Below are 24,683 nucleotides of genomic sequence, written 5' to 3'. Positions count from 1 at the left end.
CTTAACTTTTTTAGAAGTTCCCTAGAGACAATAAAACTGTTCAGTAAAACTGTAGCAGCCTTATAAAGGGAATGCCCTAGAAATACATTTTTAAAATCTATGTACTAAGTATGCAGCAGTTTTACATAACAAAATAACATAATGGATATGCTCTTAAAAGGATGCTCCCAAACTGAGCCTGCTTATCCAAGAGTTATGCTTGCCAATTCAGTTTGAACATTGTTGCACTATGGGCACTTGCCCTGCAATAATCTTACCTTTACTCAAATCTCCTAAGAAAGATGACAGCAGGAGTTATTCTGACAAACTGCCAAAACAATACTGCAAAGTTTTCAAAATTTTAATTTTTAATTTGTTAGATCTATGGTGTTAGATAAGATAGTCTGGTCCCGTGAACACTGCAATGACAGTAATGCACTGATGATCAAGCCCAGATCTTGCAATGAGTAAATGATCATAAGGAGTAATCAAACAAATTGCAGACATCATCATTCCCTGTTGAGCACTGTAAAACATTTTGGAAATAGAAGAACGCCAGATTTCAAGGTCAAGTTTACTTTTAAATGTTTTTTTTCATGCAGTTGGAGATCTTTTGCTTTTGCAAACAATCACTGACATGGTGTTATTGCCATCAACTACTGAGCTGGCAAGTGTTACCAAATATTATAATTTCTGATGGCAGTTTTTGCTGTTTCCATCACAGACTAGGTCAGGAAAAAAACTGACCTGGAATCCTATTTAAATTGCTCATTTTGCATCTCAGGATTGATGGTTAAGTGTAAGATTAGCTCATAAACAAGCTCTAACACAGCCTTGTTTTTCTAACTGTACAATATAACTGTTCAGTATTTGTATGATAAAGAGGCAGCATAAGGATTAATAAAATAAGAAATTAAATTTGGTTAAGCCATCTGTTCTTTTATTGTCTGATTACAAGCCAGCAGCACATCAGTATGCCGTGGCTGAATAAACCTTGGGCGTTAGTACTTAAAACTGAGAGCAGAGGCTAGTGCTACCTATATTATTTCAGTTTTGGGAAGAGAAATACTCTGCAACTCAGCCTTGACATTCTTATGAAGGATAAGTGTAAACTAATAAAGGGAAAAAGTACATGTTGGTGTTTCAGAAGCATCCTTTATCACATAAAAGCTTTTGTTCCATTTATTACCAAACTGAGTGAAAGATCTAAGATTAAATAACTTCTCTTTTTCTAGAAGTTCTCAGCAGTTACACATTTTCTGAATCAGATATTTTGTTATCTTTAAAAAAGGTGTATTGTCTTTTAGTCACAGTATATTGTCAGAACTTCTAATCCCTGAATGACAAATTTACCTTATTATTCTTTGATATTTATTAAGTTCCAAAATAACATTGAAAAATTCCTCAATGCCCAAATATTAATCCTATATATGTCTGTAATGTAGGAAAATCCTTACTGTGCCTCAGGCCAGCCGTATGTTTTTGGATTATGGGGATACTGTTATCTCTATTTATTATATCCTATCATTATTGTTTATTTGATCATCATTAGTTGTGTGTTCTAGATATTATTAGTTTTGAAGAGTTATACTATTGAAAATATTCTGAAAACCTTTGAGTATACTTTGAAGATGCCAGGATCAGCAGAATCTGCTATCCAACATGTACTTCAAGCTTTGCTGGTATTTTCTTTGTATTTATATATTATTAATATTGCATCCTGTAATTCATCAAAGACTTTTTCAACTTTTGTGCCCTGGAACATGCTTATATCCTACCATTTTGGTAGTATGTGTAGGTATGTCCCTCTCCCCCCCATCCCCTTCTCCTCACAGATGTAGAATAACATGTGAATGGGAACTAGGTTAGGGAGAGGAAATAGTGGCTGGGATGAGATCTAGGCTATGGAGCAAAAATGTGAGAAGGAAACAACAAAATCTGTAGTTGTTCTTTTATGAAGTCAGTGGATTTGTATCTCCTGTGAAATATTTTTAATGTTGATTAGGATTAAGAATGAATGTATTGCAGCTTTCTTTTATGATGGTTGTATGAACTGCTTAGTGTTCAGAAAGTATTTTTTATCCTGAACTACAGAATATTGTACATACCATTCGCATTTGAATTCCTACTTGCTTGAAAATGATGTGAAATTTACTGAAGTGGAAGGAGCAGATAAATATAGTGGCAGTGCCAGAATTCTCTGAAGCCAGATGCTGAGAATCTAAAAGCTGAGTATCAAGCAGAAGAAATACTTTTAACAGAACAATAAGGACTGACCTCACACTCATTTGTTATGGATGTCTTCTGCTTAATTATCTTGCCCTTGGGATGGGCTTTCTACTATGATCAAGAGTGGTGGGTTCTTGTACTCAAGCCTATTCTCTGGCACGTAAGACTGGCTGGGTCATGGCAGGGCTCAGCAACAGCTCAAAGATTATAAAAGCGCAAAGGTTCCTTCCCTTAAATTCTTAAGGCACTGAAATCAGCATGTGGTGTATAGTCAGAGATCACTGAAAAGATCCTAATCTGAAAAAAGTACAAAAATAACCAGGCACTCAGCACCCTTACTGACAGAAGCCAGCTCTTTCAATTCTCAACTTCTTGCTATATCTGATAGATGTAGGAGTTTCTCTTCTGGCGTAGTTCAGCACAACGTTAACACCTATATAACGTCTCCAGCAATGTGAGAAGCGGATGCTGTGGAGGCAGGTGCTAGAGTTGTGCTGTAAGAGATACAGGGGTATCTGCCCACTGCTGAGGTCTCCCCAGGATAACTAATGTGGGTTGTTAGCACATTTTCTTTCTCAGTATTCCTCAGTTCCTGTTCCGGGATCCTCAGGGGGAGAAGGGTAAATCAGGCTGTCAGTGTGCTATCATTCACTTCCAGTTCTAACAGAAGGATTTAGACAGACAGATGAATCTCCATTTCATCCAGTTAAATGTGATCCAGATAGTGATGGATTGGAGTTAACACAGCACGGCAGGGTGACCACGAGTGGGAGGGAAGACAGATGATACATAATGGGAGAGTCCAGGCTGTATCAAAAACATCAGCAGGAAAGGTTCAAGGAAGAAAATGGACTGGGCACAGCGGCTAGATTCCACTCTATGGCTTAAGTGAAATTTCTTCTTACAGCTTGCTGGGTAATTTACTGTTCTGTTTTGATTTTTTGCAGTATTGGCCTTCGTGGGTGATGTAAATCATGACCATTTTTCTCCTGTATAGCTTTGTCATCAGTAGACTTGGTAATGTTTGAAGTCCAGTGCTTGGATAAGTCACCTTCAACTCTGAATGATTTTGAACTCTGTTGCCCTTTGCTGGAAGAAGGGCTCTGTCAGCTGGTACTAGGCCTGGGCAAAGGTCAGGGAGCTCTGCCATTTCAGAAAAACAAGGTCTGTTAGATATGGACAGAATTTCTCACTTTGCATTTATTGAAATAAGACAAGTTCACAAGCTGCAGAAAAACGTGGAGTTCTGCTGAAAGCACGAATACTTCAACTATTTCTCTGTCTCCAGTTAGATAAGCTTCTTTCTTCCTTATCATCAGATTTTGGATATGTCATGTTGTAAAAACAAAAACATGAAATGAAAATGGCCAAATAGGCTAGGTATTATAAATGAGGTATTCTGCATATCACTTTGCTCGTGTAACAATATGATCCTTTACAGAAGAATCATGGTTCTTAGTTAATGAGAAGCATTCACAAAACTCTTTCCAAAGTGATTAACTTGACTAATAATATATACTTGGATAGCATTGCTAAAGCACACTAATTGCAAAGATGATAGTGATAACTCACTCATTATAAGAGTATGAGGTAGCAAATTAATTCATTCCGATTAATCTTGGCACTGTTTGTTCTTCTGTGAACACGTAAATAAACAAAGCTCAAATCAAGAGGAGAACAGGGCTGATTTAAGCAATTTTATTAGGTCTTTGTGAGACATGATAGGAAAAAGTAACAAGAAATCAAATTAATGCTACTGAAGTATGTGGAACCAAATATGGATTTTTGCCTAGATGAAAAATTCCTTTTATTCACAAAAACAAGTCAATGGCTAAAGATAAATCTGGACTTCTCACAAAATGAATAATTTAATATTTTCCAGTAGCAAGTACCTTTCACAGAACAAAGGAAAAACATAAGGAGTGCAAACAATTTGTGTCATGTTGCTATTCATTTGCATAAATTTGTTTGGAAATTAATTCAGCTAGACACCTTCCTGCTAAACTTGAATGAAAAGGGCCTTGACAGAGAAAAAAATGAAGCAAGCAGCAGAATTCAAAAGATAGCATTCCTGGGAAATATTCTGGTCTGTATATGTGGAGGTGTTTAGAGATTATAAGACAGCTGCTTTAAATTCCGTGTCCAGATTCTGTTGTATTACACAAGTCTAGATGTTTAAATTGTTTGTTTGTTTGTTTGTTTTTGGTTGATTGGTTGTGGGTTTTTTTGCATAGAAGAGTACAATTGAAGCAATATTATTTTTACTGCCTTGATTAGAAGTAGTCTGTAAGAGTCTACCTTGTAATACAGCTGACTCTGTATTACTGGGACCATGCAGATCCAGTGTTAGACAGAGGCTTTTTGCTACTAATTTATCTCTGCTTCTTACTTGAGTTTCTCTGCATTTCTCAGTTTCCAACCCTGAAATCAGATCTGCTGGGAAGGGGTGAAGGAGGAGAGACCATGCTTTGATCTGCTACCTCCTGAAACATCACAGCTACCTGAAATCTTTACATTTTCTGTGAATTATTTAAAAACTTTTTCTCAAAAAAAAAAAAAAAAAAGGGAAAAGTATGTATTTTGATGTGGAAATGTTGCTGTACTGCTTCATGGAAATCGTATAGAAGGTATCCCAAGGCCCTGTGCTGTATCCTCCAGCCACTGTATCACACCTGCGATGTTTTGTGACTGAGGACTCCAGCCATGCAGTTTGGTGCATGGGTCATCAGAAGAGATGGTCTGGACAGATAAAATATAAAAGATAGACATATATATATATGCACACACAAAATTATATGTAAGTATAGAATATACATACATACATACACACATATATATCTCTGTTAAATAACCAATTATAAGAAAGAAGTTCCTTCCCTGGTATGGTTTCCTGACTTGTGTCTATTCAACAGCAGTGTGCAGGTAGAAAATTTTAGGAATTTTTCCTCTTTCTGCCAAAAAGTTTCCATGCAAAATGTATAGGTTTGTTGTTGTTGTTGTTGTTTTGTTTGTTTGTTTTTTGTTTATTTATTTTGTGTTGAGGGATTTTAAAATCTAATTTCATTTAAAGTAACCATTTATTTATTAAGATCTTCAGATTGGGAAGTAATACATAGGCAAGGACAGCTATATATTCATTGGCAGTGTAATTTGTAGATGAGGGGGATGATTAAAAGCATTTTTTAAAGATGTCCAAGAGGGGGAAAAAAATTCCTTATCCTTCCATTGTTTGTTTGATTGTTATTTCTATTTTGAATGATAAATTCTATGAGGATTTATTAGTCCTGCTGTGCACAACTTGATAATACTTCATAGAGGATTGAGTCTATAGACTTTCTAATACTGTGTAAGAACTACAACTCACCTTGGAGACAACTGAAATCTTTCTGTCACTCATACTTTTATCCTGGTAGATTTTGTAGGGATTTGTTGGGATGCTGACATTTCCAAATCCATATCACACCTTTGCACTAATAAATGGAACGTGAAGTTGCAATGTGTAGTATTTGAAGCTCTTGAGCTCATGAGGCCGTGTATCACAGGACACAGCACTGCAAATTTGCCATCTTAATTCCTTATGCAAACTTGCCACAGAATTTTCTGCAGATTCAGGGTAATTTAATGTGCCTTCTGAAACTGATATATTACTTCTGTAATATGCTCAAGGTTTTCATTGTGTGGTCTGGTAGAAGCTTTCCTGTCAGCAAAATGATGATATCTGAGGTGAAAAACATGCTGTATGTGAAGCACAACATCTTATGTAAGGCTTGGCATCAGTGTATCAACAGGTTCATGGAAAAACAATGGTTCAAATGGGTTGGCATAGCAGTTGGCTACAAGACATGGACCACCAGTAAGCCAGGTTGAGAATTAGAGCTGGTAGGGAAACTGACATGAGGAGAGTCCCAGTTCAGCATGGGATGCAGTTCCATCTAAACAAAAATGGCTGTCACTAGTGAAAGTTTTGCATTTGCATGATCAGATACCCTGCAAGTTATAGGGCAAGAAATAAATGTGTGGAATTGTATATATTTTTTGTATGTCTAAATACTATTTAAATAAGTACTCCCTGAACATAGTAACATAGTAGAAGCAGGAAAAAATGTAATTTACAGACACAGAATCTTCACTGTACAGGAAAAAAAAAAAGGCCTCATATCTATTTTCTGGATTAAACAACCATTTATGACAGGCATGCAGTGTGTTTCTCACTGTCTTGCTCTGTCTTGCGGTGATTCAGACTCAACTTTTGTTTCTAACCGTGGCTTCTCAGACCAGCATTTCAGAGAAAGAACCACTAGAGACTATGCAAATAGCATCAGTATTTTCCTAACTCCTGACAACACTTCATGTCACACATAACACTGCATTGGCTTTCCCACAATGGCATTTCATCAGAAGCTTATGATCAACTTGTGTCTGACCACAACTGAAATAAGCATGTTTCTGCAGACCAACAGCATCTTGATTTGCTGATAAAGAACTTGCAGAGCTGAGTGTTTTAGTTGATATCTACTTTTTTTTCTAGTCAACTGGCTCTTTGCGTGGCTCATTATTTCTAAACACCACTGATCACTTTGTAACTTCCTTTTCAAAAACACATGGATACACAAAAGGAGTTTCCTATAAGTGTTGGATCTAGGCTTGAGAATTTAAGTGCAAAAGGACCAAAACTTTCAAAATAATTAGTGCCAAGTGACAGCAATAGGTCTGCAGTATTTCCTTTCTCAAATGTCTATTTAAAAGCATGCATGTGTTTCTTTGTGAAAGGGAGAAAAGATGTAGTATTTATGAGGATTTTTTTTATTTTTTTAAATTCACATTCTCAGCTTCAAAATCTGATATAGGATGCAATCAGTTTGGGTTACTGGTACACAGACCGTGTAAAATTTTGTGCACTGATAGTGGAAAAATGAAAAATAATTGTAGTAAAGGCAAGAAGAGTCTTGGTTTCTGCACTGAAGCAAACATAAGAATACTTCATCAACTCAATAACTATGCAGAATGAAAGCTGGGAGAATGATTTTTTCACCAATGCTTTCTTCTTTGTCATATTATAAAATGTCATCCTAACATCTAAAATAGTTAAAACTGTGATCTTTTTTTGAATCATTTTGCAGCAGTAATTCTTTGAATCTCATTCTTGTCTCTGCATAGCTACAAAAAGGAAATACCTACTTGCTCATTCCCTTCACTCACTGCTATGTAACCAAGCCCTGGTTGCAGACACACAGGAATGTCAGGGTGAAGCTGCTCACTTAAATGGCTATTCTATTTCTACTTTTTCTGGGACCAAAGAACCACAGAAAATACTGGGAAGATAGATTGGAAGTCAGAGGCAACCCAGACCTACTAGCAGCAGCAAAATGAAAACTGGAGACATTGAATGATAAGAAAACAACTGAGTTGGTAAAAACTCAACTGATGGAGCTCTCTTGTGGAACATATTGTGTCTACAGTGTTACAGGTCATTTCCTTTGCCTTTCTCTATAAACATGTTTTCCAAATTGGTTTCAAGTTGGCCCAGCTGCTTCAAGCATAGTATATTGAAAGCATATTAATATGACAGATAACTAGCAGCTGTTGTTGGAAAACTGACAAAGCAAAGGGTAGATGTTGCTTCAGAGGGTGAACTTGTGTTTTCAGACGCATCTTCCTTAGTGATTTGCTTCTCTATGAGCTTTTCTTTGCAGAGGCTGGGCCAGTGACATGAGACCACATTCTTTCCAAATGTAACTCTATGAAACACTCATGCCTTGTAAGAAACATATATGCAGATATACATACTGCTCAAAGCAATGAATGATAGAGAAAAGTGTTCTTGATCTCTGCAATTGCTCCCTCTGTTAAAAGTATTTCTGTATCAAAGATTTGGAGACAGTGTAAATAGTAGCACAAATGCTCCTGACTGAATGTGTTCTAGAAGTATTCTAAGCCATTTAACCATGTCCTTTCTCCTAGCTCTTCAATCCAGAACTTTGTCTTAAAACTTTTTTTCTTTTCTTTTTTTCTTTTTCTTTTTTTCCCCATCAAATATAGTTTGGTTAAAATATGGGAAAACAATATTTTTCATGACTGGAAGAGATACCATTTTTTCTTTCTAAACTTAGTTTTTTTACTGTTTCTTGTCTGAAACATTGCATGAATGGCTTGAGAAGGAGAGAAAAACACCACAAACCATTTAACCGCCAATGATACTTTCTTATTTTGTATTTAAATCTACTGGGACATGTACAGCTTTAAGTCTGTTACTGTTAAGATTCTACAAGTTTTACATAACTCACAAGGCCCGTAGCTGTCAAACACTGTGTAGCTTCCTTAATAAGAGAGAATAAACACAAATGTGCTTTGATCTACTTTACTGCTTCAAAGTTTAAAATGCACTCTGAGAGCTTGTCATGGGATTTCAAAAAACAGTTATTGAGAAGAGTAACTATGAAAGTAGCAATTTTTCACTGACATTATTTTTCTGTAATTGAGATCTGGGAGGTAAGAGCTTTATGTTTTCTTATGTGTGTGTGTATATATATATATATGTATATTCCCATACTGTAGTCTGCAATAATTGTTGATATATATAATTTTTCTTTTATAATTCACTCTGCCCTGAGGAACCACAGTCAAGCAGAAGGCCAGGAGTCTGCAAGAACACAGACAAACCGTATAAGCATTTATAAGCAGCCTGGAGAGCACCAGGCATTAAAAAAATAAATCTACCTTTCAAATAGACTTACATCAGGAATTCTTGAGCTCATTTCTGGGACAGACCACATGGTTAGAGAAAGACTGCCTGCTTCCATCCATTCACAAACTGCTGATCTTTCATAATAATAATTTTCTAACATTACAGCAGCAATTACACAGAAAAATGTCTAATGTATGTTGTACTTCTTTTAATGTAGTTTAGCATCTGGAAACTTGGAGGAAACAATCTGCTTTCTAGGGACAACATTTTCAGAATTGCTGACTTAGGCCACAATCCCATGCAGTTGCAGGGATGCAACAGCACAGAGATCTTTGCAGATCATTACAGAGGACTATAAACATTTCTTTCTTTTTTTTTTTAAGATGCTTTAAAACTATTTTGGGTACTTATTTACTTTTTTTTTCCCCCTCTCTTGTCCCAGATTGCACATTAATGTAACAGTTGTTTGAGATTTATGCCCTTTTAGCAAAAATGTAATTAGGTTGCTATGAAATAGCCTAGTGCTGAGAAACGTTTGTTTAAAAAGAAAAAAACAACAACATTGTTCTCTAAATAACAGAAATGAAACCTTTTATTTATTTTTCTTTGGCTGCTCTTAAGTCTTGTTTCAGTATCATTCAGAACTAAATTTCAGTCCTGTACTTTCAGATTGTTCTTCTTATTCTTGAATGGACCTAGAAAGGAGATACTTCTGATTTGTTTATTGGCTAGACTAAGTTTTTTAAGGCTGAAGATGTGGAGAAAGTTAGTATTGATGTGTAGGGTCAGGGTCAATTAACAGACAGGTTTTGTAATCTAAGAAACTTCTTCCTTACAGAATCCACAAGGTTTACAAGGCCTGAAGAATTTCATACTAACACCTTTTTTTTTTTCTTTTTCCTTTTCCAAGATTTTACAAGCTATACAGGGAAAATGATGAACGACACAATGTAGTTACAACACAAAAGGTCTGTCGGGAGTCATGCCTCTTACAGAATTTGCTAACAGCATAAAGCAAAGCTTCCACTGCCTTCTTTGAACTGTATACACCATCATCAGAACTTCTAAGCTGTATTTTGGAAGAGCTTGCAATTTCTAAGATTACATTGTAGCCCAAGAATGTTGATCTTCCAGATTCCTGCAAAACAGCTTCTATTGGAAGGATACAATCCCAAGCTACAAGAAGGCAAAAAGCATCTTAGATTGTACTGAGGCCAGCAGTGTTCACTCAGAAATATCCGAGGTGATACCAAATCTTCAAAAGCAGCTAGATAATAGAACATGACTGAAATTATTCTGGCAGCCCTAACCAAATGAATCCTTTCTCTGAATTCTGAGGTGTGATTCAGGTGTTCGTGTGGAATATAACCCTAGTGTTATCTAAGCCTGCATGGCTAACCTATATCCTAGTCTCCTCTGTGGCCAAATCTTAGCTTCAGAGATTGCTACCAGAATAATTCCAAACTTCACAGAATCACAGAATTGTAGGGGTTGGAAGGGACCTCTAGAGATCATCGAGACCAACCCCCCCACTTGTCAGCATGTTTCTTTCAGTCAGGCCTAGTGGAGGGGCAGCTGGGCCAAACATGGCGTAGGTGGGTCATGCAGGGCTAGTACCAGCCTGTAAATCAGCTCTAAAGCCATGAGAGCCTGCAGCTAAGCAGGACTGCGTTACCAGTGTCCTTCAGCTGGGCTGAAATGGGGTCTCAGGTGGGGCTGCCCAGTTTGTTAAGTGCCCTCAGGGCAGTTGTGGTGCTCCCTTGGGAGTGAGGCAGATTGGTCAGTGTGCACCTGAGGGAGGAGACCCGTCAGGAGCAGCTGGGGGTGTGCAGTGCCCAGGTCCTCACTCTTTTTTCTGTGATGAGGTACTTCTGTTTGGGATTTGGTTTCCCCAAACTTTGAGTTGCAAGGGAAAAAAGCTTTTTGGGCTGTGGAAAATGTAAACGACTTCTGCTTTGGCTGGGGCCTTACAGCAGGCTGCAGGGATAACGCCGCAGGTGCAGCAGCCATTGGTACCAACAGCAAGAGGACTCTGCTGTCCTGGAAAGCTGTTAATTTTGTGAGTTTTGACATGGCAGGATTACTGAGAGTGTGGTAAGTGGACAGTCTTATTTCATGTTTTATTGGTTGCTGTCCTGATGCAAATGTAGACGTGACATCTGTGAGTTGTGTTTGGAGCTCGGAACGTGAGGTCTGCCAACAGTGAAGTTACACCATGGCTGGGTTTATCCGTGCATCTGTAAGAATTTATACTGTAAGGATTATGCTTGTTGGGTTGGGAAAGAGACTACATGGCCAAATCCTGATCTCAGTTGCACGTGTGGAGCTCCCAAGGGAGTAGAGCTGCATCCTGGCTCAGCACATGGCCTAATGAGGTCTTGCATGATTGTGAATAATGTGGATGGCACACTGGAGAGTCAGCAAACAACTGTTCTCGTTTTTGTTGTGCTCTCTGCACTGCAGCATCTGTTTTGCTACATCATTTTTAAAATTTCTTTTAAAAATATTTCTTTTAAAACCACAAATATTTTTTCACTAGGGAGCTGATAGATAACAGTGCTGATGTTTTTAAAAAAGTTCTGGGGAGAGGGAAGTGATTCTTCTTCTGTTTAAATTCTTTATATTTGGAGTTGAGCATTGATTCACAATTTGTATCTCATTGTTTTGCTCCCAGATCAGAAAATCTTATGAGGTATTCTCCCCTAGAAAATCGTGCAGGATGTGATTTATTTTTATTTGTGTATCCAACTTTGCATAGAATTCTCTTTCATGTCAGCATTTTTTTTTTTTTAATGGAGATTTGTATTTCTTTAAAAAATTGGGACACTGGGAAAAGTACTTAAAATTTGTCAGTGAAAACTTAAATGAAAAGAGTTGCAGCTTTTGGATACACTTGTAACTGGTGTGATGTAATAAGCTGTCTTAAAGGGTTGTGGTCAAAAGATGATGTTATATTGCTTCATTTTTAAAACGGTTGCCTGAGAGGAAATGTGTTCTAACAAATGGCATACCCTGTGCATAGCTGGGGTAGTGTTAGCCTGAGTTTAGTTTTAGTATTTCACTAATATTTTATATTTCTGTAGTATTGCTTCTAGATGCATTTCATTTGATAGACGACAATCTTTTAGAGAAGAAGTTTTAGTTAGCATTTCTGTCTTACCTATTCTCGCGGTGACAAGAAAAGGTTTAGGAATTATCTATTGGAAAGGGTATTTAATCTGTGGTGGAGACTGTGTAAAGAGAAATCTTCAAAGGTACACGTTACTTCAAAGATGCATGTTATGACTTCAAAGTTATGGCTGGATAGGTTCTCAGGTAAGCTCAGATACTTTTGTAATAAGAAATTCTCTTTTTTATATACAGTCTTCTAATGGTTCAGTGGTTTTGGTATTTCTGAAGCAGGGTTTGCTAATTTATATGGACTCATTTCTGAGTTTCTCAGTACGAAATCTGTCATTTATTTATTGTTTATCCAACATCAAAAACATATACTTGAACTTACTGAGTAAATTTTTGGACTCCTTCTCCACAGCATTGCATTTAGGAATTAGGCATAACAAGAAGTTCATCAACAAAGCAGGGGAAGTGTGTGCAAATGTGAATTGGAGGAGGTCCGGGAATTCATAAATTAGATAAAGTTTGTGTTCTTAGAGTGAAAAAGAATAAGGTTGTTTGGCTGCTAAGCAAATTTTGTCTGAATGCCCAAGTTCTGAGCTGGACAAGTCCCAGCAGTCAGGTTGAGGAGACATTGAGTTTAGCCTCCTGTGAGTGTCAGCAGTAGGCCTAGATATTAGTATGGAGGCACTTCTGTATGCAGGGCAGCCAGTTTTGTAAAGACCATGTGGAGCACCAGGCATACCATAACATGGGTCTCTCTGCTTTGATGCTTCTCTCTCCCTTACAAGTCTATGCTCTCGCTTGAAAGAGCAGAACAGGAAAATCCTGCTGCTTCTAGAAATCAGTGGCATAAACACAGGATGATGAACGTCAACTCTTCTGTCTAGAGGAAGTGGTCTGTGATGCTTACCTGTATGACACACTTGGGTGGAATAGAGGCTGCAGCATTTCTGCCCATCTTTATGGTTATGTGCCGCTGATGGGCTCAGAAGTGGTGTTCTGGAGTAAGTTGATGTCTGTCTAAAGCTCTGAGCCGCTTCTAGATAGATTAGGGTTAGGAGCAGACCTTACAAAATTTAGTAAACTAACATAGTCACTAATCAAAGACAAGATTCTAATGACGTTAAAGGATACCAAGATGCAGGGCCTTCTTTGAGAAACAGAAACAATAAAAAAATAATAATAATAATTTCAAGGGTCGTGTGTAGCAGATAACAAAGAGATAGTGAGAAGTGTGTTTTTTTTTCTAAATCAAAAAACAATTGTCAAACATGCTGCCTGTTTCTGGGTATTGCTTTACTGCATCAAGCAGTGGGACAAAGCAAGGTATTGAAATCTTGCAGTCTAGTTGCTGCAGGGATATTCTGTGATTTATTTTTGAATAGATTAATGACTGGAAAACGCTATGATTATATGATTACATGTGTCAGAAACATGATCATTGATATGAAAAATTATTCTATGTTCTGTGTAAATCTTGTATATAGGAGAAAAATCTAGGAGAAAAAAAAATCTCATGTTCCATGACTGAAGTAACATTTAGCTACTAGTAAAAAGGTATGTCTTTATTTAAATAGTGGAATTACAGTTATAGTTGAAATGTAGGTTAGACTTCATTGCATAACTGATTTTTCTTTTTATAATACATATCTTTGTCAGCATTTCAGGCTGAATTTACTGTAATTTATTGTAACAGCTACTTATCTTTCTTATCTTTTTCTCCTAATAATTCCTTAAATCATATGTTTTCCATTTCTGCACATCGTGATATAAGTATTGAGTACTGAAGTGCATAATATTACTTTAAAAAATCTAGTTGGGTGACAAGAATTAATTACAATTCTAAATTATTCCATAGATTTTCTATTCTACAGTGGGAGTTCTAGTGAAATGCTGGCACTAAGTAATTAGCTGGTGCTAAACTCTGTCTTCAGTTTTGAGCAGTCCAAAGAAGATTTGATGTTTTCTTTTCCGCAATAAACAAAAATAGCTTCCAAACTGTCAGAAAATAACTGTAGTTCTTAAGGGCTAATCATTACCAGCCTTTGTCATGGGCTTGTAATTGTTTCATGAATTCTGCTTCGATCAGGGAAAAGTATGCTTAAGTGCCAATAAAAGTTTTTATGCTGCTATGATTTTCTCCTGCCTCATCTTCCTCCTCCCACTTTATGGCTTTATTCCACTGTCCCTGTTACTAAGCAACACTGCACGTAGTGTTCATGCAAATTACTGCAAACTCCCTGATAGCAAAGCAGAGTAACATCAGGTTAATTTCCTAGTTAATATGTTCTGCAAGAAGTGCTACTCACAACAATAGAGAAGCGGCGGGGAAAGGCAGCTAGGAAGCAGCTTTGTAGTATAAGGAAATCTCTTTGGTACTTTTTGGGTTGTTTTGTCTGTGTCTACTACAACCAATCCAAGCAGATGGGTTGACTTTTTGGTTCCATCGTTTTGGTCTTACCTGTTTTGCATTGAGCAGCCCAGCTGATTGCACTGTGTATATCCAATGACAGTGCAAGTGGTTTTCTTGTGGTTGAATGCTATAGTTCAATCAGTATGGAAAGGGAGATAAAACAATTGTTCACATGCTGATCTTGTCCTGATTTTAGGATTAAAGGCAGGACATGAGACTTCTCAGAACTGAGTGTTGTCTCTTATTTCAAGCCAATGGTCAAATTCCAGCTGACACCACTGTGAATGGACTCCAACCAGTGTTCATGTTTGTTTGATAAATGTCTTTGATATGCCATAGTACTGCTCCCCATAGCTCTTGCATGACAGCTGCCTGCATATTTTTGTCTTTTCCTCTTCTTAAAAATGCAAAGTCTCATTTAACAGACTGGGGACTATTGCCATGTCCATGCAGCAACACCAATTTAGATGAGAATAAAGCAAGCAGATTTTAGCACGGTACTACAGAAATTTGAGGAGCGATGTTCAGACTGCCCTGTTTGCTCACTGGAAGAGCTGTGACAGATTTATGGTTGGTGTTTTCAGAACTGCTTTGACTTTACTTCTCTAAATCAACATCAAAGTTTGCTAGTAAAAGGTAGAAACTGAAAATTTAAATATAGAATATTAAAGGGTTTAATATATAGTTAAAAAAGTATGTTTGCAGTTTTGATTACTATAAAGCCTGAGGCTTTATACTTCTCAAACAGCCTAACGTTATACAGAGCCTCCAAGTAACTTCTGCTTTTTAGATAGTTTCTTGGTTTGAAACCTACCCCTTTTCAATGTAACAAAAGTAATAGCACGTAATGCAGCTCTAGGCACTATATCTGCATTGACCCATCTTCAAACACTTCCTGTTTTTTACTCTCTTCTCCTCCACTTAAAACACATTTTATCTCCTGTTTTATTTCCTTCTGAAGGAGAAAGAAATACTGAAACCACTGTCAGTAAAAAGCTGTCAAACGCACAGTCAGCAGAGTTATAGACCAGATGTCATCTAATTTTTTTTACATGATTCAATTGCAATTCAAAATTTGTGTCTACTGATGTTTCAATATCTTATTTTTTTCCTTATTTGTTAGAGTTTTCTTAAGAGAACTGCACTGTGCTTTTGGAAAAGCAAGCATTTCCCAAATCTGAAGCATACAAAGTCTTTGATTCCTCTGTTTTCTGTGAAAGCAAGCATTTAAAGCAATATAGGATTAATACAGTTATGCAGGACACTCTTCATACTGCTCCATGTGTCTTTCTTCATTGCTATAGTGAACTTAACAGCTGTGCATGAAGTGCTGTATAATGTATTATCAGTGAATGCAATACTGCTGGCACTGCATGGCAGGAGTTTCACCGTAGGTGAAATGGTGATGGGCTGTCCCTACTTATGGCAGATCTTTCAAGAGGCTGTGGATTCTGTGGGTTTATTGGGCCAGATAAATAAAGTTTATCTGCAGTGAAACTAGGTGCTAGTGAGCACAGTGCTACTCTGCATGAGTGTATGTGGTGGTGGTGGCAATCTGCTCATAGCTGGAAGTTGTGGAGCTTTGCAGTGTCGATTGGCTTCTGCTTTGACACAGGCATATCATCAATCAAATGATACGACAGGAGAGATAAAGGCATATTCCATCATGGAACAGCCTTGTCAGAGTATTTGAATTAGCTTGGTAGAAAACTTGGCCTTTAAACAGCTCCAAGATAAGCGTATCTTCATGTGAAGTGTAAGGAAAAAAATTATCTTGCAAATAAGCTTTGCAATCTTCTTTGGGTTGGAGGTAAGAGATCAAAATCAGAATACGCCTTAGATAATTTAGATAGTGGTTTTGCTTTTTTTATTTTTTTTATTTTTATTTTTTTAGATGTACTGTATATTTTCTAGCATCTTGACAGGATTTTGCCTGAGTGCTCTGTTTAAATCCAGCACCTGTTTGTGTGTTACAGCAATGAATATTGGTATTTTGGAGCTCATCTGCTAAGCTCTCAAAGCATATTCAATACACACGTAACAGTGAGCCCTGCAGGAAAACTGAAGTTAGATGCTTAAAGAGAGCATAGTTATTTATTGTAGGTGAAGAATATTACCCAGGTTTAAGCAGTAAGTACAACATAGTTTTACCAGTTAGCTTAAAGTTTTCTTTAAATAACAGGATATTGACTCACAAGCCTTGTTGAGCAAAACAAAATCACATTGCAACTTCAGAGTTTCTGGACTATGAGCTGTATTAAAGAAAGAAAAAAAGAAAAAAAAGAAAAGAATATTCTCATTGGGAGTCCAGTGTTCTTGTCAGCTCCTGTCCTTCCTAAACTCTGCTACCTCTGTTGGGAAGTAAAGCTAAAAACACCTTTGTTTGGAGGTCTGATGAAAAACTGAATTTGAACGGAAGAATCTAACCATGTGGTGTAAAGAATAATTTGAACCAACACAGTTAAATGTATTTTAGAGTGATATTTTCAATATTTTAAAATACCATCAACTTGATGTAAATGCTTCTGTGAGAAAATATTACTTCTTTACAAAATTACCAGTTTGACCAAAACATAAAATTTGATAATTCTTTCTAAAGCAAAGCACTACTGCTCACTCATCTAAGAATTACAGACAATGGCATTCAAAGTTACCACAGATAAAGAGAGAAATGCAAGAATAACAGAAGTATCATTTTGCTGTATTTAAGATATACACTTCACTGTGTAACAGTCTAAGTTAGAAAGTATGCTATGAAGTATGCCTTGCTGCATATTCCTTTCTACTTCCACTTAGAGTGATCAAATTACACACACAAAATGACCAGGTTCAACATCAACAGTTCTCCATTAGGTGAAATTACATCTCCTGAACCTTTTATTTATACCCTTTCCTTGAGAAGTATCCTGCAAATCATAAACATTCTCTCTTTTTTTTTATGGCTGCTTTTATACAGAGGGCTTTGGGTTTGCAAATTTTATTGTGCTTGAGGATTTTTTTTACAATGCAAAACCAAATTCTTAGAGAAGGGTATAAAAATAAAAGCGCTTTGATCAAAACTTAAGAAAATAGCCTTATTTTAGCTCCTTGAATATTTCATAATTGTTCAGCAAATTTAATTATACATAGTACTACTACAGTATATATTTTCTGTTCTTTTGTATTTGTACAATTTGTACGCTGTGCTCTAAACTAAGCCTGGAGTTCAGGCTAGGCAGGCCAAGCTGATATAGATCTATATGCAGCACATTATCTGCCTCTTCTGGACATACAGTTATCTGATGGGTTTCTAAGACACTGATAATACTGAGTAATTCCAGTAAGATAGAAATAAATCTCTTCTTTGAGTGGACTAACACAGCAACAAAGATAGCTTTCACAAAGATCTTACCTATTGATGACACGTTTTGTATCTTTTCATAATACTTCAGACAAGAGAAGCTTTTATAATAGTAACTTTTTACAATATAAAACTACTTCTATTGAAGTAGAAAACACTACAGCCACCACTTCACAAATCATGACTGCACAAAAATACTGAAATGAAAATAGCTAGTTTTTGATACGTTATTCATAAGGTATTTTTAAAGCTGAAGGACACAGCACTAGGCCACTACAAAGACTGCGGGATCCTGGTCTCAAACATGGTCTGTACTTATTTCTTGTATAGCCACGTCTGCAGAACTCACCAGCGACAATGAGCTTGACAGCTCTGCTGTGAGCGTAGCGGATTTGTTAACTCAGCCTTGGTAGCGAGGTCATTGATAAGATGGACTTAGTGATTGATAGAACAACTTCATTGCTTTGCACTACCTTGTGGGATGATACGTTGGCCAAGCCTGTGACACAGAAGAGCAGAGCTGGAGACCCTGACCTTGTGAGTTGGGTAGGAATGGTTTGATATGTTCCAAACTGAGCAGGATGTTCTAAAGAAACTTAAAAGAGCCTCTCCAAATTTTCTGAAAGTTCTTAACCCTTAGCTGAAAGGTTTCTTCTCAGGTTCTTTAAAAGCAAACAGAAAACAAAATGAAAATTTGTGAAAATAGAATTGATTATTTACATACAGCAGTAAGTATTTCTGAAATTAACAAATTCCTTATTAGGCCTTCTCCATGCTCCATCCATTTCCTCCTAGTTTGTTTTTTTTGTTTGTCTGTTTCCACAGCAAACTCTTCTCCCTGGGAATACTTGCACTTTAAAATACTTAAAAAGCAGGTCAGTAAGATAAATCTTTGCTGAAGCTATGCAAGCAAAACCAAACCAAACCTGGGAATCCTACTGTATTGTCTGCTGCTGTTGCAGTTCCAAGATGGTGGTTCTCATCAACTTAACAGTGATTCTGGTAAAGGAAAGGATGTGTGGCCTCTGCAGCACCTCAATTAACAATATGATTATGAAACAATTGTTTGAGCTAAGAACCCAAATTAATCCCCACTGTATCTGTAAGGGCTTTGCTGAAATTAATGTTTTTCAGCACACAGTATGATTCAGACTAGGCATTTAATGGGCCAGCCAGTACAGAGTGGAGTGTGAAGCATGAGTCATAAGGGACAACTGCACAATAAATAGAAATAGATGTTATACGTGTACATGTCAAGTATAATGTCATTTAGCAATTAGTCCTCCAGCACAGAGACAGTATTCATTCACACAAGTCAACAGACTATAACTGTGATAGCCCTATATTTAGGGCTAAGTGCTGTACCCACTAATGTCTTGAGATCTACACACCAGGAGAGTACGGGAACAAAAAAGCACATCAAGGATTTTAATTTTGGATACCCTAAAAATAGAAAGTACTTTGGATACTTGTTTTTAAAATGTAATATTGTTGCATCTTAACTAACTTTGTGTTCTTTAGGAGAGTGAGAGTTTGTTCTCAAGTACATGAAACTAGTTCGTATTTTGATATTAAGTTAAGAAGGCTCAATCCAAAGATATCCCGAAGTGGCAGAGTCCTACAGGGCCAAACCTTACTCTTCTCTCCTTTGTTGGCAAGGAGGAGGTTCTCTGGCCTTCTGCCTGCTCCTCAGTATGGACCATGCAGTCCCAAGCCTATCACAAAGGCCAAGGAGGAACTGCTCTTATCTACACCTAACAGATGACCAGACAAAAACCAAACTTGTATCGAGTCTTCGCATCTTGCGTGCTGAAGATCAGAATAATTAAATTGAGGTGCTTCAAGGGGACACTGTGACTAGAACGGCCTGACCCTGCACCCTGTGGCACTGCTGCTCTGCACGCCTCACTCACAGGTCTCCAGCAAGGATTCTCAGCAAGTATGTGGGTAGGGGATAGCAGGGCTCAGCAACAAATTGTTTCTCAGTACCTGCACTGATTACAGCAGGATGGGTGAAGAAAATGGTGTGAGTTTACTAAGGGGATCCAACTGACTCTTGGTTTGAGGCTCTGTGGGAGCATCTGTAGTACATGGCTGCATGCAGTAACAGCTGTGCTCTGGAGGCATTAGCTCTGCTGCTGCCCTGTTAGATTTGCTGGAGACTTTTAACTCCGGATATAGGTGGTTTTCAGTATCTATTGATTTTTGTTTAGGAAACACTAAAATAGGATTCTGTCCTTGACAGCTGCTTCAACCCCTTAGAGGAAAAAAATTAAAAAATATCTGAGTGTTGTTTATTTATTAGCTATCTATTCAAGGCTAGCATTTCGTTCAAAGCACAACAGCTGCAATCCTTTCCTGCCTTTCCTGGAGCAACCCAGAAGAATGTGCATGCCCTAGCTTTTTCCCACGACACAGGTAGCACCAGCAGCTAGGATACACACTCTTGAAAATGCAAGATACAGCTTGAAATGATGAAAATCACTATCTAATGGCTTCTAGTCTGTTTTGTCCTGTGATAGTTTCATAGTCACTACTGACTCTGCTTCTTTGTCTTCCTGATAATGTGAGTCATTTCAGTTAAATACTTAGTTACTGCTTGCACAAGTATGCTTTTTTTTTCTATTTATTATATATGTATGCAAAAATAATCAAAGAATTTATGTGCTCTTTGAGATATCTCCTGTAGTAACACAGTCAACACTTTGTAAATGAGCTATGCATTGTGGTAGTCTGGGACACTGGTATTTGGTGACCAAAGGAATCAGCAGGTGTTGAAGAAACGCTTGCTTTGCTCCTTCCCAAGGGAGCTGAATACAGAATTGTCCATCCAGGAAGCAGTTACTTCTACAGGAGTTTTGCCAGCGGCAAGGATCTGCAGATCTATCAAGAGGCAGAAAATATTGCTGCTTCTTCCTTTAGTAACTTTTAAGATGAAAAATTTGTGGCTGCGTCCAGCAGGTGGCAAGCACAGCACACCGAATCATGTCTGAGAAAGAGCTACTTCTTCCATTGGAGACTCCTGATGCAGTTCGACTTGTATGCATATACATGAACAAAATGTCATACAGATAGATGGCGAGCTCTGATAGTCCTTCATCAGCTTACTGTGTGCTCTAGATGCTATTTATAATGCATGGCACTGTTGCCATATTTATTTTCAAAGAATGGCTATTTCACATGCCTGTGTAAGGATATAAGCTGAAAATAAAGTGCCATATGTGAGAATAACTCAGTGGTCCCTAAATGACACATTCAGGTATCAGATTTTTTAAATAGCTTTCAATTAAATCAACCTTCAATGAAAGAGTATTTTTAATGAAGTACAGCTGTAGAAGTTTTACTTCTTTACTGTGAATCATCACAGATGTAAATAGGAATTATAGAAAATCCAGCTGCTTGCTAACTAAGCAACATTAAAGATATCATTCAGAAGATTATAAATACCACAAATTCTCCTGGGTCGTGTATTTGTCTATGTGACAAATATGTGAATTTTTGGAATTTTTTTCTTAAGTTTTATTATGTTGGAAAGTATTTACGAGCTCATTTATCTTTGAAGAAAATAAATGGGAGTTAATCAGGAGCAAATATTTTCTGGAGTTTGTTATCTGAGGTTATAAGGATATGTGAGGATTTCAGGAGTTGGAACTTCTTATCACCTTTTCCCCTTCATTTGTGTGGAGAGTTTGAGCCAGATTTTTGTTCTGATTTATGCTAGTACAAATTTGAAATTATGCCATACAAATAAAATGTAGGTCTACATAGAGCAAATAATCCTCATTCCAGGATCAGTTTCATATAAGTGAACAGCAATGAAGTAAATGCCAAGGACAAAGTTTGGTCCTGCTTATTTAGTGTTATTTAGTGATATGACTAAAAGCATCACAATGCTTTTGTCAGAATCCAAGCTTAAATGTCCGAGAATTCTGAAAAACTGAATGGATCTCGTTAGTTGGTACTTTTCTCATAGACTACTCTGGTTATTCTACAAAAATAGCTTGAAGATTTCTGATCAGTTCTGTCCTACAACTTCTGTTTTCCAACAGTTGCATAAAGCACAGAATTAGCCCACTCCATAAGCAGTGTTCTTCAGTCAGCATGGCACACCATTGAGAAATGTGAGGAAACCCTATTTGTGTGTCTTTTACTAGTATAAAAATACCCACTGGGATAAAAATGTTTGAAGAAATGTTTGAAATCTCTAATTAGGAATATAAATCTAAAAATATATTTATTCTATATTTAATAAATAAACCTGCATTTTATTGCATATATTATGAGATTTTGCTATTTAAAAATGGAAAATAGTAGCACAAATCAGAATGAGACCAGTTTCATGGTCCTTAAATTTCAATTTAAGTTGGGCCTGTAGATAAAGTATATATTTGAAAAACAAGTTATAAATACAATGACAAATGACTCATTAAAAAGAACAACAACAAACAACCTACAAAATAACAACAAAAAAACCCCACAAACCCAAAACCAAGCAGTGTAGTTCCATCAGGGCCTGAAACAAAACTTAGCGAAACTTGGCTCACATGTGCAAAACAGGTTCTTCATAATTCATGTCACTTACAGAAGCTTTTCCTTTAAGTTCAGAGATCTTCTGTAGTTTTGAGCAAATGGCAGAATGCTGACAAACTCTGATGTACCTGTCCTATCATTTATGCTGCTTTCAACAAAGTAAGACAAAATGAAAATCAGGCAGTCCTCTGCACAATGTAAAATAGAAGGGCACTGCTAAATCTTTGTACTGTGATTTTGCTGAGGTGATTTGATGTTTCTGTAATAAGCAGTAAGCTGCGATGTCTGGGACTGCAGATGGATTTCGTCATTCATGCTGCTTCGTTCACAACCTTGTTCAGGAAAAAAGTATATAGCAAAATGCATCACTCAGTGTCGAAAGACCCAGCAGTCTTTTTGGTGGGCAAGCGTATATTTTCTGGTGGTCGATACGAGAGGGAGCTCATTTTTGTAGTGAGACTTGGATGTGTGCTGACATTTGGTGGAATGTATTTTATTAGCTGAAGGAAGTATTTTTTAAAGTTTTTTCCAAAGAAAACATAAAAAAAAGGATTCAAACAATTATTAAAGTAAGCGATGCAAATAGTAAAGGGCATAGCTGTATCCACAATATCAGTGATTTTGCAGTCTGTTATTACATGTAATTGAATTAATACATCCAGAAAAGTGAACACTTGATGAGGAATCCAGGAAAAGAAGAAGAAAAATACTATTGCCACAATCATCTTAAAAATGTCATCATTTCTGGTCTTATTTCTTTGAATTTGATATGCCTTCTTCAGGGTCTTCCAAATTAGGGTGTAGCTTGTTAGTATGATAAGAAAAGGGATCAAAAATCCCAGTAAATTCTTGGATAAACCTAACCCAACCCTCAGTGTTGTGTTATTGTTGTCATATCGAAAGCCACAGACTGTCATGTTCAAGTTCTCTGCAAAAAATATATTACGATGAATGATGACGGGCAAACTGGCCACACCAGCAAGGAGCCAGATGACAATGCAGGTTACTCTGGCAACAAACATGGTACGCCGGATTCGTGACTTCACTGGATGTACTATGGCCAGATAGCGGTCGATACTAAGGCACGTGAGTAGGAACACACTGGCATACAAATTGAAACTTATTCCTGCTGATGCTAGCTTGCATAAACAGTTGCCAAAAGGCCACTGGTATTCCATGGCCGTGTAGGCTGCCCAGAGTGGCAGAGTTATTAAAAAACACAAGTCAGCCAGTGCCAGGTTTAGCAGAAAGATGCTGGCCACTGTTTTTAATTTCATGTAGCAGTAAATGACAATAACGACCAGGCTGTTCCCAAATATGCCTATGATGAAGATGATACTGTAAACAGTTGGAACCATAATGTAGATGTAACTGTGCCTTCCTGAAACAGGACAGTCGACGTGAATTCTCTTAACAGTTTCTTCAGTAGAATAGTTTGGGACCATCTTGATCTCTTCTGCTGTGGCCTTGTTTCAAGGAAACAATGTGAAGATCAAACCTATGAGGAGGGGGAGCAAAAAGAGGAAATAAAAATTGTTCATGAGGGATTTAAGTTTTTGTTATTTATTTATTTATTTTTTAAGTTTCAATTAAATCTCAAGATTTTTCTGCTTAACTGGGGATACAAATCATTGTAGCAAATTCCATTTCTTACTCATCAGACATGGAATAGTCAGCAATTAACCTGCTTTTCATTAACTGACTTCTGCCTATGACTTTCAGTTGAAAACTAGGTTGTAGGCATCCCATTACTAATCACTACTCTTCCTGAAAAACTTAAATGGAAAGCAATGGAAACAGATTTTTTCCCCTTTTAATTTTTATTCATAAATATATGGTATTATCTCTTTACTAGTGTTCCTTTGCTTTTCTTTCCATGTGCTTGTCTTATATAGCTAATGCTACTGGTGTTTCATGCTTTTCGTCAATTTTATAATTCCTGGGCCATATCCTGCCCTCATTGTCTGCGAAATCGGAATTTCCTTCCAAAAACATGAACGTAGGGTTCTTTTCTGGCTTTGAATAGAAGCAGTAATCAGGTCTGCAATCAGCAAGTTGTGAATATGCAGTTCATTCTCTGCAAAATTTTACCCTGACACCATAGATAGCAGTTGCCTCAAATACAAAGCGCTTGTTTGTCTGGAACTTGCATTGACTTGAGTGGGAAATTCAAAATGCATGTTTCTCTTGAATCATTTTTTGTTTGGAAGGCAGGCGGATGGAACCAGCAGTTTCTTTTACTTTGCTCTTTGCTGATTTGGAGTGAAAAACTAGATTATATGTTACAGCCTTGCTACAATACCTATAGCTGGAGATTTAATCTGACTCTACAGGGACCTGGAAGTGAGCCATGCAGTATGTAACAGTTTAGCAATAAATAATAATAATAA

At 37.1% G+C, this 24,683-nt stretch overlaps 1 protein-coding gene across 1 annotated transcript; it reads right to left on the bottom strand.

Moving 5' to 3' along the window:
• Positions 1-21,971: 21,971 nt before the first annotated feature.
• Positions 21,972-23,793, bottom strand: AGTR1 (angiotensin II receptor type 1; the record flags this gene model as incomplete). The annotated part of the gene is given in 1 exon segment (NM_001303191.1): positions 21,972-23,793. A coding segment is annotated over 1 exon segment (1,080 nt). The 3' UTR covers positions 21,972-22,658.
• Positions 23,794-24,683: the final 890 nt, after the last annotated feature.

Source organism: Meleagris gallopavo, chromosome 11, assembly GCF_000146605.3.
Source record: "Meleagris gallopavo isolate NT-WF06-2002-E0010 breed Aviagen turkey brand Nicholas breeding stock chromosome 11, Turkey_5.1, whole genome shotgun sequence".
Classification (NCBI taxonomy): Eukaryota; Metazoa; Chordata; class Aves; order Galliformes; family Phasianidae; genus Meleagris; species Meleagris gallopavo.
Note: the sequence above shows the minus strand (reverse complement) of the source record. Positions and strands in the feature narration are given on the sequence as shown.